The 15,151-nt window shown below is 41.8% G+C and overlaps 1 protein-coding gene across 2 annotated transcripts in view; it reads right to left on the minus strand.

Annotated features, from left to right (window-relative positions):
* Positions 1–4,178: 4,178 nt before the first annotated feature.
* braf (B-Raf proto-oncogene, serine/threonine kinase) overlaps positions 4,179–15,151 on the minus strand; it is a 30,199-nt gene continuing 19,226 nt past the window's right edge. For both annotated transcript variants that reach the window (XM_035611595.2, XM_035611604.2), the window contains 9 exons: positions 15,031–15,148; positions 13,976–14,060; positions 13,710–13,886; positions 13,562–13,608; positions 13,317–13,435; positions 12,380–12,511; positions 10,955–11,089; positions 9,896–10,049; positions 4,179–8,877 (listed from right to left, as the gene is read on the minus strand). In XM_035611595.2, coding sequence (XP_035467488.1) covers positions 8,855–8,877; positions 9,896–10,049; positions 10,955–11,089; positions 12,380–12,511; positions 13,317–13,435; positions 13,562–13,608; positions 13,710–13,886; positions 13,976–14,060; positions 15,031–15,148 — 990 coding nt within the window. In that variant the 3' untranslated portion in view covers positions 4,179–8,854. The remainder of the gene's footprint in view (positions 8,878–9,895; positions 10,050–10,954; positions 11,090–12,379; positions 12,512–13,316; positions 13,436–13,561; positions 13,609–13,709; positions 13,887–13,975; positions 14,061–15,030; positions 15,149–15,151) is intronic.

Here is a 15,151-nt window from a genome sequence, read left to right on the forward strand (position 1 = left end):
AAAGCTTCTCTGTGAGTAATAAAGAATTCTCTAACAAACCAGTGTTGAATTTTATTTTCAGACTTTCTTGGTTGTCTGGTATTGCTATGATGAGTTTAACCATCAACCCACTGATAAGAGGTGTATGTGGTCTCAGCACCTGGACAAGGAGGGAATATGTGTCTGTTTGAACCATAAGCCAAGTGAGATCCATTGTCCTGCCTCACATTCATTCAGTCCACACTGAGAACTTCCTCCACAGTTAGTGAGAGGGCGGAATTACAACATCATACAAGGGCACCTCCACTGTGAATGAGGCGGGGGGGGGGCAGCACCTAAATATATTCCTACCTGACAGATGTTTCATATTGCTGCACTGTGTGGGAGGATTAGGATCTTATAGCTATTACAGGCTGTCATATAAATAAAGGTATCCATATTGTAACCACAGCGGTGATAAATGGGGAATATAATACAAGAGACAGGCAGTCTCTGTGATTTTATGAAGGGTTGTAAATATGTTTAATGGTGTGCACAATCGTTTTTCAGGGGCGTAGACAGCCTGAATGCTGCTGGAAAATTTAGATCGAGTCAGGGCATGGGTGTGATGCTCTGAATCTCTATGGAGACAAACATGTTACACCTCCATCTGCCCACATCCACACATACAGTGGGTATTCAGAGAGGATGAGACATCTTCACTTCAGTGATTTACTTTGAAATTAGACAAAATGTCAATTTTTGCCCATTAATCTAGACTCAATCAATGACCAAGTAAAATAACATGTTATTAGAAATTTATTAACAATCCAAAACTCAAATCAACTAAAGTATACAGGGTACGGTAACAGAGCATCAGAAGAAGAAATGCAAGGAAAACCATCTTTACAGCACTGCATTGATCATATGGTTGAGTGGCTATACATAGAAGCCCCTTTGAGTAAAAGGTACGTGCATGTACAATATTTTAACCATTTTGGCAGGACTGTAAATACTTTGTCTGGCGAACACCAGGCCCTGCTCATCACTTGGCTAATACCATTCATATGGTTAAGCATGATGCGGAGATTTTCCACAGTGGGGAGAGAGAGACTGGGCAGAACCGAGGGGGGGATAAGTGCAGCCAAACACGGGTCTTTGAAGAGAAACTGCTCCAGAACGAATGTGATCTGGGACAGGGACAACGGTTGATCTCTCAGCATTCAGCCAGGACGACCCTTACTTTAACCCCGTTGAACATCTGTGGGGAGACAGTTCAGACACTTCCCGTCCAATCTAACGGAGCTGGAGATGATCTGACAGGAAGGACGGGACTGGTGTGCAGAGCTTGTAGAGACTTTACCCAAGAAGACACGATGCTGTGATTTCTACCAAATGAACTTCTTCTTAATTTACTGAAAAGCGCTGCATAAATGGTCTGAATACTTTTGGAAATAATTGATTCAGATTTTGATTTAAAAAATGACATTTTCAAATTAAACTTATAACACAACAACGGTGAAGCCACCGTATCGAACATACAGCAGGCTATGACACCAGTGACTGATGAAAATTCTATGTAAACTGGAAATCAAACAGTGAATTCCAAGTGTTTTTTCTTTATATATATATATATATAACTAAATCGAGACTGTGATGCAAGTCCATCTCAACCACTCCCGTTCATACATGTAAGACTGAATCCATTGGTCCACTCAAAAGCCTTTGCATTCAGCCTGCTGCTATGTTTCCTCCCAAACATATTTACTTCTGCAGTTTAGTCATGTTCAAACATAATTTCTAGGAAACTGGGTTGAGTGTGCTTATCTGCTAAAGCTGCTTATCTGCTAAGAAGCAAAACTGCCTTTTGTGTGTGTGTGTGTGTGTGTGTGTGTGTGTGATGTGATCCCAGCACCGATGAACTCACTTACACTCTCTCCTAAGTCCTAACTTCTTGTTTGACACGTGTTTAATACAGTTGAACGAATTTAACATGATGTGAAATTAATTTCTCCTGGATCACATTTTCAGTCATAAGCCAAGTTTCCTAGTCATCTGATAAGTATTTATGATTGTGTTTGTGTGTGTGTGTGTGTGTTTTCATCAGTTGCTCAGAGTTGTACTGCAGCTCCTTAGCGACTCCTGCAGCATATGTGAAGAACGGCTTCCAGATAAAAAAAAAGCTCTGGAATAGCTTTTTCGCAAAATAAAGCTTGTGGAGGAAGCATACCTGTGTTTACCTGCTGAAACGTTTCACCCCCGTGTCAGTCGATCCGGTGGATGACGGTGTTCCTTAAAGGATTGAATCACTGTTCAATCAATCGGTCAATGAATCGGCAGGAAAGACATTATCACTTGTTCGTTGTTCACAGCGTGCGCCTGTTTCTGATTTCTCAGCAACCACCACAATGATGTCGCAGAAAGGAACAGAGGGTGGCAGGGGCTACAAAACAAAAGACCACATTGTTAAAGCAGATTTTTTCCCTTCAGTTTTTTACTAGTAATTTCTTTTCAGGTGCAAAACGAGCCATGATGGAGACAACCCTACATCTCACCGGGTTTCCAAAAAGTTATTTTTTTTACAGGCTCTGGTCATGGCTTTGTTAAGTCTGCAGGGAAAATACATATAGACACATAAATCCATCCATCTATCCATTATCTGTACCGCTTTATCCATTAAAGGGATAGACTGGTGACCTGTCCAGGGTGTACCCCACCTTTCGCCCAATGTCAGCCGGGATAGGCTCCAATCCCCCCATGAACCTCAAAGGATTAGTGTGTATAGATAATGAATGTATGAGATTTTCTGTCAGAATTGAAATTTCCTTTGAATTAATGAAACTACTTGCAACCAATTGTCACAAACAGTACTTGGGGCTTTTAGGGCATAGTTGCCTGCTTGGTTATACAGCCATGGCCCTCTGCTTTAATTAATAACAATAACTAGTATTTTAAACACCACAACCATAAGTAATTGTGTCATTGTGTTGCATTACTTGATAGAACAGAGCCATTATCAACAGTATAAGCTGTGCTAGTGGTTCTCCTCCTATAATAAGTTTAAATGTCTGCATTTTAAAATGGTCAATAAATCAGATATACTACAAAAATGTAGATTTCTGATGCTGTGATGCCTTTAGGACCGTGGTTAGCAAGATAGATTCAGAAAGGATACAGACTTCAGAACGGAGGAGGCAAGAAAAACTGGCGATTTAAAAAAAAGCAAACATCAATCAAATCCAAACGACGAGGAAGGCTTCACATCTCTAACTCTCCAGTTGGTGTTCGTACGGCTATAATCCCTAACTGTCATTCATCTCCTAAAAATATCTCGAAAAACAAAACAATGTAGTGGAAAATTATGGAGGAAATAAAAACAAACATGTGAGGCAGGTATTACAACATACTGTTCAACTGACCTCTGGGATACAGCAGCAATTCATTTAAAGTGATAACTAATATCACAGAAATTACTGACTAATTAAAACAATGTTGGGGCTGATCAATGTCTACGTAGATAGTAAAACGTCATTTTAAAAATATTATCATATTAAACATACAAAATGAATAGATAAATGTCTATGGTTTAAAAAAAACTAAAAACAACAAATATATATATATATATATAGTAAAAATACAAAAGAAAAAAAAATAGAATTGACAGTTAACACTATTCAGTTGCAACATTTAAACAGGTAACTAATGTAACCTGTAACTAGTGTTTTAAATGTGCCGCCTCTACCACGCTCATTTCTGATTTGAATGTTGCCAGCTCCTGCAGCCCCTGTGGGCGAGTGGCGGGGTACAGGTCGCCAGGATATCGCAGGGCCACATTAGAGTCTTCAATTAACCTAACCCCATTCCTCATGTCTTCGGACCCGGAGAGAACCCAAGCACACACGGGGAGAAAGGCCCTGGTTGGTTTGAACTGGGATTCGAACCCAGAACCTTCTTGCTGTGAGGCACAGTAATTAAAACATCACTTCAACAAAATTGAACTTGGCTCCTGGTAATAGATAAAAAATGCGAACGGGGACCCATGAGGGTGTATTAACTGAATTAATTTCTTTTTTGCACAAATAAATCTAATGACAGACTCCTAAGATGTCCAGCTCCTCACAGCATCTGTCTGGGCAGGTGCTGCCACCATGTGGTCGGAAAATACCAGTGGAACTGGACATGACCAACATTTCAGTACGAATGATGCACGAACCCAGCGACAGTTTTCATGCACTTCTTTAATATATCAGTTTTTCATATTCACAACAAATACATTAAGCTTTTTTTCTTCTTATGATACAGCCTTAAATAGTTTTTTTTTCTTTTACACTTAACCGTTTTTTCTCAGAAGTCTGCCTATCAAAATGTCTTTTAATCTTTGTCTCTTTATTTTCAACATTTTTATCATTTGTTACATTTGTGGTCTCCATGCCTCCTAGCAAACGGACAGTATTTCCTTTTGTACAACTATTTACAGGTGAAGAAAACAAAACAAAAAAAGATTTCCATAAAGTTGTTTTTTCATGATAGTTCTCAGTTGTTGGGTTTAAGGTGCAGGCAAGGAAGAGAGAGGGGGAGGGAATGTTTCTGAAGAAAAAGATGGGAATGATGAGAGGGGAAAGGCTGAACAGAAAGTTGTGCGTTAAGTGGAGGAGTGGTGGGTGCGATGAGAGGAGAGCATCAGCATTTCCTCCTGGTTTCAGTTTGGCAGACAAACATCAGAAAAGCTAAGATCCCTAAGGGAATATAAATACAGCACTCGTAACAATCTTGTTGTTCCAGATCCTGTCACTTTAATAATTTGCAATCGGAAAATGTGAAACTGCAGATCCCTGTGCAGCGTGAACTGCGACTGTCTCTGAAGGACACCGACACCCGTGGACGTGGACCATGTGTGACCTCTAGTGAGGTCAGCAGTTTATTCTTGACCTATGAATCAGACCTTAAACAAACAATCTTCAACCAAAGTCCACAACCTCACTCTTCATCAGCAGATGTCTCGAGGTTTAAAAAAAAACTTGCCAAATCTGTGTGGGCTTTAACATTGACCTTGACAATAAATACTGCTCCAGTCAAAAGCTCTTGAACAAGCCAGTGAGTAAACCTTGAGCTGAGATTGCTTCGTCACGAGCTCCTCAATAGGTCAAGAATGAACCGTTATGCTCAACATTTGACCTGAAAGTTTGGAATCATCGAAAGTTAATGATGTGTATCTTTGAACTGTAATGTCCATGGCCTACCTAAGAACCCTGCCTTCATAAAGATTAAAAAATATATAAATAGCCATAATTTTTGCTCTGAGGCAGAGGAGAGAATTAATTCAGAATTCTAAGTGTGTTTGTATGATTTAATGATTAAACTCAGAACCCTTGACCTCCTCTTCCACAGGATATCAGAGTATCTTCATCATCTCCAAAACGTAAGCATTTCTTAACCATGAAATTGTTGGTTATTATATATATATCTCTAATGACTACTTGACCGAGTTCAAATGGTAGAGGTGGCATGTCAGTTCATTTTACCTTAGATGTTTTGTGAAGCTGTGGATAGAGATCAACTGTCATACCAAAAGGTGTAACATGACCGGAGGATATGTAATATCTAATTTTAGACTTACATCGTCTCCATGTATGAGTCTAACCTTTGACTTTAGAAGAGTAGTACAAACCATGTACTAACCCTATCCCCAACTATGTGGACCTTTAATCTGGTGGAGCCAGCTGTTTACTATTGGCTGGTCTTTTAGTGCCAGGTGACGCAAGCTGTCCGACAAACACTATATTGTGAACGGCCAAGAGAACAAAGGCATCATGAGTAATGACTCCAAATTATGTTAATGTTGTTCTGTATCAGTTGGATGTGTAAAATCAGCAGCTATCGGCCAAAAAGTTGATCTTGTCATTATAAGTGATATGTCAGTGTTGCTTTCTGCTGTCCCCCAGTGGAAAAAACAGATAGTTGCATTGAAGCTGCATTCATTTCTTGGGCCACTTGGGGGCAGAAAGAACTCTACTATGAGAAGCTGAAAAAAAACGCACCTTACATAAAGTAAGCCAAGTGTCAGTGGCTGCCGCACTAACACACATTTAGACATCCAGCAAACACGTTTGCAACATTAGCATTCGCTTCAAGTTGTCTCTCGTCACCGGGTGAATCTTCACTCTCCATTTAGCTCAGGTTTGGTCTACACCAATGCCTGTGAGGAATAATGAGACTCTTTGGCTGCTAAATTATCCACTATGTTCATCAGCTTGCAAGCTAGCTAGCTTAACTCTGTCTGCGAAGTTGTCTTCTGTGTAGGCCGTGTTTTTTTCAAGTTTTCAAAGTCAGTTAAAAAATATCTGAAAAAAATAATCAAATTTGCCAGGCAAGGGAGAACAAGAACAATAGCCTAGTTTGGGAAAGGCCTTTGCCTGCCTCCTTAAACGTGTTAATGGGGTTGCACCTACCTGCTGTTTTTCCTTCACCTTGCAAGTTGCCACATCAACATTCTACCAGTTCATGTTTTCAATATGCCTCTTGTGACACATTTCAGGAGCTGCTCAGTGAATATAAGGTCCAAATTTCAGGAGGTGGCAATCCAGGAAAGTGACAAGCAGTGACACTGTCCTGGATCGGGGCTAGCAGTCCCCCACCCTATTTCCAGTCTTTGTACTAAGCTATGGAAAACCCTGTCCGTCGCAGCCCTACCTCCATCATAAACTTGCAAAGATGGGACTGATGGGTAAGATGACCAATAAGTGTATTTCCTCAAAAGCTGGACTGTTCCATGAAAAGGTGGGAGGGGCTGGTTGATGTTTATGATGGAAAGACATACATTATCCAGGATGAACGTGAGGAAACCAGTTTGTCGGTATTTGGACGGACGCTCCAACTGTGTGCGCTGCCTCCAAAACACCCATTGATCAAGCCCCAAGTCTCATTATCCCAGATCCCATCACACCAGATATGGTGACATACTCTGCTCCTGGGGGCTTTATCAAAGTCAGTCGTTCCCAGCAAAAATATTCACACTTTAGCCCCTGCAGATGACTCATGCGTTAGGTGGATATTGGGTCATCAGCTCTGTGTGTGAAAATGTATTCTTCAATTTAAAAAAGAAAAAGAAAGTCAAGGCAAGTCGCTCATTTGCTTCGATCCATCTCTACAAAGTGCAAGTACACGAGTCACAAAGACCAAAACAAGCGTTCAATGAAAGACAGAGCGTCAAATAAAGCGGTTCTGAAAAATAAATCCACAAAAACAAAAAAAAAGATTCACATAAATAAGTAAATATCTGCAGGCCTGCCTGTACAGAAAAAGGCAAACAATGACAATAACGGGAAGAGAAAAAAAAAAGAATGTGTAACAAACTACAACACATGCTGGAATGAAAAGAGGGAGTACGGGTGCATGTGTATAGCAAAGGTTAAAGAGGTGTGACTTAAAGGAGATCTCAGGAACTTTTTCTAAGACTAACAGAACTCTCCAGAAGATCACGCGTCCTTTCAGCAGATCACACTGCAGCCCATTGGTCGGTAGCGGCAACAAGTAACGTCCCCGTCTTAAAAGCAGAGTGCAATATTAAAGCCACATGATCCCCCCCAAAACATGACATGCACTTGGTGTCACAGAGGTTGGGTTTTGTGGAAAAAGCATCAGAGGCAAAATGAAAAGCTTTGTTTGCGAAGATGCTGTGTAACAACTTACTGTACACACTCCTTAGCTCAGTATAAACCTCGGGCAGCAGCTTGGCTTGGACCAGGTTCTTTAAAAAAAAAAAAATCACGCCCAGTTCTCAACTGGAAATCTACAGAAAGAACTCTTTCCAATTAAATCCTTTGAAGAGGAAGAGCGTATCCAGAAGATCCAACACCTCTGAAGCTCGCTCAACGACACTGGTCGTATTAGTTGTCTCAGACCAGGTTCTTTTTTCTTTTTTATCCCGTCGCTTCCATCATCACAAAACCAATTAGCATTTTATTCTCCCAAAGAGCAGCCGCTGTTGCTGGTGAAACTGTTCAGGCTCCGCACTCTTCGACTTCAAATCTTGCTTTCGCATGCAAAATCTTTCCAGAGATAAAGCTGTGGCCATTTCATCACTGGTGTCGAATTTGTTGGGAGGCAAAAAAAAGAAAGAAGGCAAAGCGCAGTATTTTGCAGAATTTGTTCAGCATTAAGCCCGTAAGGACAAAAAAAGGGGGGCTCATGCTGCATGACCCAGAGGAAAGCTTTTTTTCCCCTTACATAGCTACCATCTCTTCAAGAGAAACAAAGGCAAAAAGAAGCTCATCCTGGCTTGAACTCTGAAACATGAGGAACAAATGAAAAAGTCAAAATATATCCGTCTTTTAAAGTCGTCGCTCTTCGGGGGACGGGTTGACCCTTGGCCGAGCGACCTCCAGCTCCCGTTTGGGAACAGGCCGGCGCCTGTCAGACGGGAGTGTCGCATTTCCTTCCTCGGGCCTCTGTTCTGCCGTCGCTCTGTGCGATGCGGCGGCTCGGCTTAAAAAATCCAGCCTCCTATCTCGCTCGCAGAGGAAACAATGAGATGAGCGGCGTCCACAGCCTCGACTTCTACTGGCGTGGCTCCGTCATCACCCCTTCCTTTTTGCCTTCATCTTTTCCCTCCAGCAGGCAGGAAATAGTTTTGGTATTGTTTTGTTTTTCTTTTTGTGTCATTCAAGTTGCCCGTTTTTTTTTTTATCTAGACCGAATTCAGTTTTGTCTGTCGCTGTGGATGTTGGCCTCCTGGAAAGCATGTCCCGGTCGCCTTCTTCAGGTTGATAAATGAAGGAAACAGCCCGTTCTTTGAGACAAATCTTTCTTCTTTTTTTTGTTGTAATGAATGAATCCACCGCAGAAACACAAGACTTTTGAAAAGTGACGAGGGATGGAGTGGTGGGATCTGCAGCACTTACTTAAATGCCGAAAACTCCCCTGAAAAAATAAAATGAGAAGATTAGTGTGTATGTTTAGCTACAGTACTGTCAATTATCAGGTTTAACTTTTAGCTGGTAGAAACTTTAGGTCTCCTCACTCTCACTGACAAAACTCTGTCTTTATACAGGATTATTCATATATCATTTCAACCTGGCATAGTTTTGGTCGAGCTTTTGCTATTAGAGCCCCCGTGTTATGGAACCCACTGCCCATAGAACTTAGACAGAAAGCTTTTACAAGTGGTGACGTTGTCTATTATTTACACTGACTAACAACAGTTTTATTTATATGATTTTATCCCTTTTATCAAAAAAAAAATCTCTGCTCATGTTTCATTGTTTTTTTCTCATTTTATCTGCCTGTCATGTGTCATTTTGTCCTTGCAAAGCACTTTATTACATTATTTCGAAAGCACTTTCCTGAACAAAATGCATCATTATTATTATTAGAAGTCATCAGATAGTATCTAGTTTCCCATAAATGTGGCTATTGTGGCTCCACGACTTGTCCAGATTTTTATCCTGCTAGGACACGTAAGCGATGCCTCTGAGTCACTTTGATCGCGCCGTCGTTATTTCACACATAGCAATCGAGTGCCGATTTGCGAGCCCAGATTTCACGCTGATTTTCCTTCGATTTGCTGCAACTGCAGGATTGGTCGGCGATCTGAAAATCGGGCTTAAAATCGTGTAGTGTGAACTCGGCATTAGAAGGGCCGTTTTTAAATAAAAATAAAAAAGAGAAATGTTAAATTAATAAAGTGTTATGGGCGGTAAGGGCTGTGGAGACACATCCACATGAGGGATGTCAGCGATTACGTCAACATTGCGTCTATCCTTGTGATTTACATTTACCACCTTTATTGTAAAGACATAGATGAGAGCTAAGGCTATGCCTACTTCTTCATTTGAATAGTTCAGAATCTGGGTGAATTAGTAGATTTCCTGAACCAAAAAGTTAATTCATGCACCAAAACTGTTAATTCAGTTGACCGCGTAAATGTGCATGAGCTCACCGTAGCCACCGGCCTGGATGGGGGTCTTGGGCGAGGCGCAGGCATACAAGCTGAAGTCCTCCGTCTGAAAGCCGGCCCGGTTTAACGAAGGCTCCGAGGCGCTGCGGTGGATTTTGGGTAACGAGCGAGCCAGCAGCTCTATGGACGCCAAGATCTAAGAAAAATAACACAGAGCAGCCACAGATTCATCAGACACCGCTGATGTTCACTAGTTAAAGCAACCAAAACAAAACCCAAGAAGAATGTTGTTGACTGCATTTGAATCACGTGCTAATGACACGTGTATTAAGATGAGCTGCAGGGCTTTTATTGTGAAAGATCTGTGCAGGGACGGTTTCACCGACCGCAGACTCAGACCAGAAACAATAAAAGAAGGCTGGAATTATTGAATAAATGATGATGGTCTCCGTTAAAGAGTCATCAGGAGATGACATATTCCCTCCCAGCACCTACTGTACCCCCGGTCATTGTTTTCACATGGTGTTCAATTGTGTGTTTAGCATCGAGTGAACCTGAAATCCACATCTACACCCTGTGAACAAACACTGGGTGATATCTTTCTGTTTCTTACAGGTGAAAAGTGGCCGAATCAAACCCACTGCCATGAAAATAACATTTAAAGAAACCCAAAATATCAAAGGCCCCACTTCGCTACCTGATTAATATCATCGGGAAGTCTTTTGAAAAAAAAATCCACAGTTTTTTAATTTGAGTTAAATGCTAAAACCTACTTTAATTTTTGACCGAGTCAAACTTGTTGCAATGAAACTAAGGAAAAAATGTAAACGTTTCATTGACTAAAATAATTGTGAAGTTTCGTGAAAAAAATCCAAATGGCTTTAGAGTTGTGCACTTGAAACAAAATGAGTACAGTTGGACGATTACAGACGTGCTGAGAACTGTATCCCCACATTATATATCGGGGGATAAACAGAGGAAATGTACAGGACATTTAATAACAGGGACAGGTAGAAATGAAGGCCCGTCTCTGGCCTGCAGTTCCAAATGAAATACTTCTGCTTTCCCTGTGAAATAACAGCTTGGACATTTATTTCTGACCTGAGGGAAGAGAGGCCGCTCCTCCCTCTTCTTCTTCAGGCAATCTGCCATCAGCCTCTTCATGGCCTTTGGACAGTTGCTGCGCACTTTACTGAGATCGGGGGACAAGTAACCTCGACCCACCATGAATATGATCTGTGGGAAGAGAGGAGTCGTCAGAACATTTGTTTGCACGGATAAAACAGGCCGTCACTTCACTAAAGTACTTGGATGGAAATATATATATACATAACCCATAAAATGTTAGCACAGAACTGAACAAAGGGGCGGATTCAGGAATTTTCATCACTTTCTTTAACATTGATTTAAATGCAATTAATTTTCAACATTTTCACCGATTTCCCAGGGAATAATGCATAGATTTTGATTTAAAAAAAAAAATCTGGCATAAACAGGCGACTGATACAGATGCGTTCGTGCAACACGGTGCCGCTTGATTGAATTTAAGGGGGAGTGTTCAGCCTTGGCGGAAGTATACGCTCTACTGAGTTTAATTTGGGAAACGTATTCTCAAAAGGCTTTTTAATTATTCCAATATTCAAATGATGATCAAATCTGATTGACTATTAAAGTTACTGCATGTATGCAATGTATGTTGTCCTTGTGTCTGTAAGTCTATCCTATGTAAGTTCACTACGAGAGAACAAATTCCTTACTCATGCTTGTCCAATAAAGCTGATTCTGATTTCGATTATATTGTTAAAAATCGTTAGTACGACCAGACACATTTTTTCACGTAGGTAATTAAAATGAAGGAAAAATAAAGACAGGTTGAAGATTAACAGGCTCTTAAATGGAAAAATGGTAAATGGACTACAGAATATTTATACAGCAAAATTTTAAAGTCTTATCGACCACTCAAAGGACTAGAACAAGTCACATTCACCAATTCACACACTGCTGGAAGAACTGCAATTTAGGGTTAAATGTCTTGCCCAAGGACACATCGGCATGCAGACTGGGACCCTCTCTACTTACGCCACAATAATTGAAAGCCCAACATGGAGAAAGGCTTCAGACACTAAAAAGTTTGTTTATGCACAGATTATAATAGATTATGAAACACAAATTCAAAAAGAAATCTTATTCGGGGGGAGCTCATCTGTTTCTATAGCTGATTTCAGACAGGAGCATGATGTTTGCTGCTATGACCAACGCAGCAGGACATCGTCTGGGTCAGTTCCCAACAGGAGGAACATTTCTGGAACATTCAGGCGAGGGTTTGCACCTGGGTAGAGCATGCACTCGCTTGCCTTGAATCTTCCGGATATATTCCTGCTAGGTAACTCGAACATTACGGACATTTCATGAGGGGCTGGCAGGAAAAGACCAGAAAACATCCGGAGCACCATTCTCGGATATTTGCGCTCCCACATACAGCTCCCCCCTCCGGAAAGGTTCAGGAACATTTGCTTATGTTCTCACCTGGTCTCTGTTGTTGATGTTGGAGTAGGGAAGCGCTCCTGACATGAGCTCGTAGAGCACGATGCCGAAGGCGTAGACGTCCGACTGGAAGCTGTAGGGATTCTTGTCCTGCAGCCGGATCACCTCTGGAGCCTAAGAGAGAACAGAGGTGACACGCACGGTCATGTGACCTAAAGAAAAATACTGGCCCGGGTGCAGTACACACACACACACACACACACACACACACACACACACACACACACACACACACACACACACACACACACACACACACACACACACACACACACACACACACACACACACACACACACACACACACACACACACACACACACACACACACACACACACACACACACACACACACACACACACACACACTGTACATTTATAAATACAGAAATATCTGTTCTCTGTATCTCTGAACTGTCAAAAGAGGGTTGTTGTCTACTATTAAAACAATTATTACCGTTTTTAGAGTTTAGTCATGAAATAACTTGAATTATTTCAATTGTTTTAATCAAAAAAATAACACATTTGAAGGAGAAGTTATAAAAGAAACTAGAATTACAGCCTCACAGTTTTATCCCTCCGCCGAGCAGTTTACATCCACATCCACATCAAATGTTTAGTGAAGACTTATACGTTTATTTTGTTATAATACGTGTTTGATTTCTTCAGTTATGGCAAAAAACCAACAACATGTTTTGTGGGGTCACAGTGACCTTTGACACCAAAATCTTATCAGTTAATCTTAAGACCGAGTGAAAATTCCTTCAAGGTATTTTCTGAGGTATCATGTTCACGAGAGTGGGACAGACAGATGGACAGAAAACCCCAAAACAAAATGCTGGTACAGAGGTGAAAAATCATACACATAGCCCAAAAATGACCAAAAGAAAACGTGAACATTTGGTGAAGGGTAACTGACCATCCAGAGTATTGATCCAGACAGCTGCTCAAACTGGTGGGAGCCGCTCCAGCGGGACTTGACTGTAGCCAGGCCAAAGTCGCCGATCTTCACCGTCAGATCCTCATGGAGGAAAATATCTGGGAGGGGGAGGGGGTCGTCATGGAAACACTCTTTTACCTGGTGGCAGGTTCGAATTTATTTTAGAGAACTGAAAGCCCTCGGCCTAAAGATTGACTTTGGTGAAATGAGGTGAAAAAGGATACTGTTGCTCTTCAGATCTCTGTGGATGATTGATTTCGCATGCAGGTAGCTGAGGAAAGAAGAGATACGTGATTAGACAGGCTGAACACACAGCGGAATCTTTAAACCTTTGAGTGTGTGTGAGTGTGTGAGTGGGGAGGGGGCACTCACTCCATCCCCTGAGCGGTCTGCCGGGCGATGTCGATCAGCTTGATCATCTCAAACTTGGTCTCGATGATGTGCAGGTGGTGGTACAGACTGGAGCCTTCGCACCACTGGGTCACGATGGCCAGCTGAGGCTTGGTGGTGTAGCCCATGAACAGCAGGATGTTCACGTGACGCGTTTTCCTAGGTGGCCAGACACAAACACACAGGTCAATACCAGTACACGACTGCACGTGTGACCTTCTGATCACAGAGCAGGTGGCAGAAGTTACCTGAGGACTCCCACTTCGTTCTTGAAGGCCTGGAGCTGTTGTGGCGTTGGCGCGGTGACGTTCAACATCTTCACCGCCACGTCACCTGAGAGGAGGAAAGGGAAACCAATATCGTGTGAGCTGGCATTGTAAGATTTATAAAGAGTACGTCAAACATTTCGGGCCGTTTGGTTCGCCTGGATTGGGATGGTCCTTCCAACCATCTTTTGCTATTTTCATTTACGTTTGTACCTGAGAGGAGGAAAGGGAAACCAATATCGTGTGAGCTGGCATTGTAAGATTTATAAAGAGTAGGTCAAACATTACGGGCCATTTGGTTCGCCTGGATTGGGATGGTCCTTCCAATTGTCTTTTCCTATTTTCGTTTACGTTTGTGCATGGCGTTTATTTCTCCTTTCCTTTTGCATAGGAAAGTCCAGTGTACCCTATGCTAAAGGAGATAGAGAAGGAAGCATTGAAGCACTTCTCCTATGCATTTAGAGAATTCGAACAGCTGTTATTATGGCTGCCATCAAATACTTTCGGGTCACTTCAAGATTAAGGAAACTTCATCAGCAATTTGACAATTCGACCACACCCTAACTCTGTCTTGGACCTATTTTTTTCTTCTTCTCCTTTTAATCTGCAGCAGACTAGGAAAGTGCATTGCCGCCTCCTGCCGGTAGAAAGCAACTTTACACGTGGTCTTCGTGAACAGACCTGACATAAGGGTTTATTTTCATATAGATCAGGGAAGTGAGATCTGATCACAACAAGTGTCACTGGTGTCAGGTCTGTGTGGGACTTATTTTGGGGCGTGGAATAATCCACACTGGGTGCTCTAGTAAGCATTTCTGTCATCAGGACAGTTGATGTGAGATTGACTCAGAACAAAATGTGTTTGTGTTCACTGTAATTAAAGAACATGTCTCCATGTGCAACGGTGTGACTCACTTCATGTTTTTCCCCTATAACTACAAAAAAACAAAAAAATCACTACAGAGTTGTGATTTGATGGAAACTGCTTCCCAACAAGGAGCAGGTGAACTGACACTAGGGGGTGCTGTTGCTCTTACCATGCCACTTCCCCTTGAAGACTGTTCCAAAGGATCCAGAGCCTATCCTCTGACCCAGAGTGATCTGACCCTCAGAGATTTCCCAGTCATCGCTGGAGTCCCGTCTCCCCAGGGTTTTCTG

This window comes from Scophthalmus maximus, chromosome 12 (assembly GCF_022379125.1).
Source record: "Scophthalmus maximus strain ysfricsl-2021 chromosome 12, ASM2237912v1, whole genome shotgun sequence".
Taxonomy (NCBI): Eukaryota; Metazoa; Chordata; class Actinopteri; order Pleuronectiformes; family Scophthalmidae; genus Scophthalmus; species Scophthalmus maximus.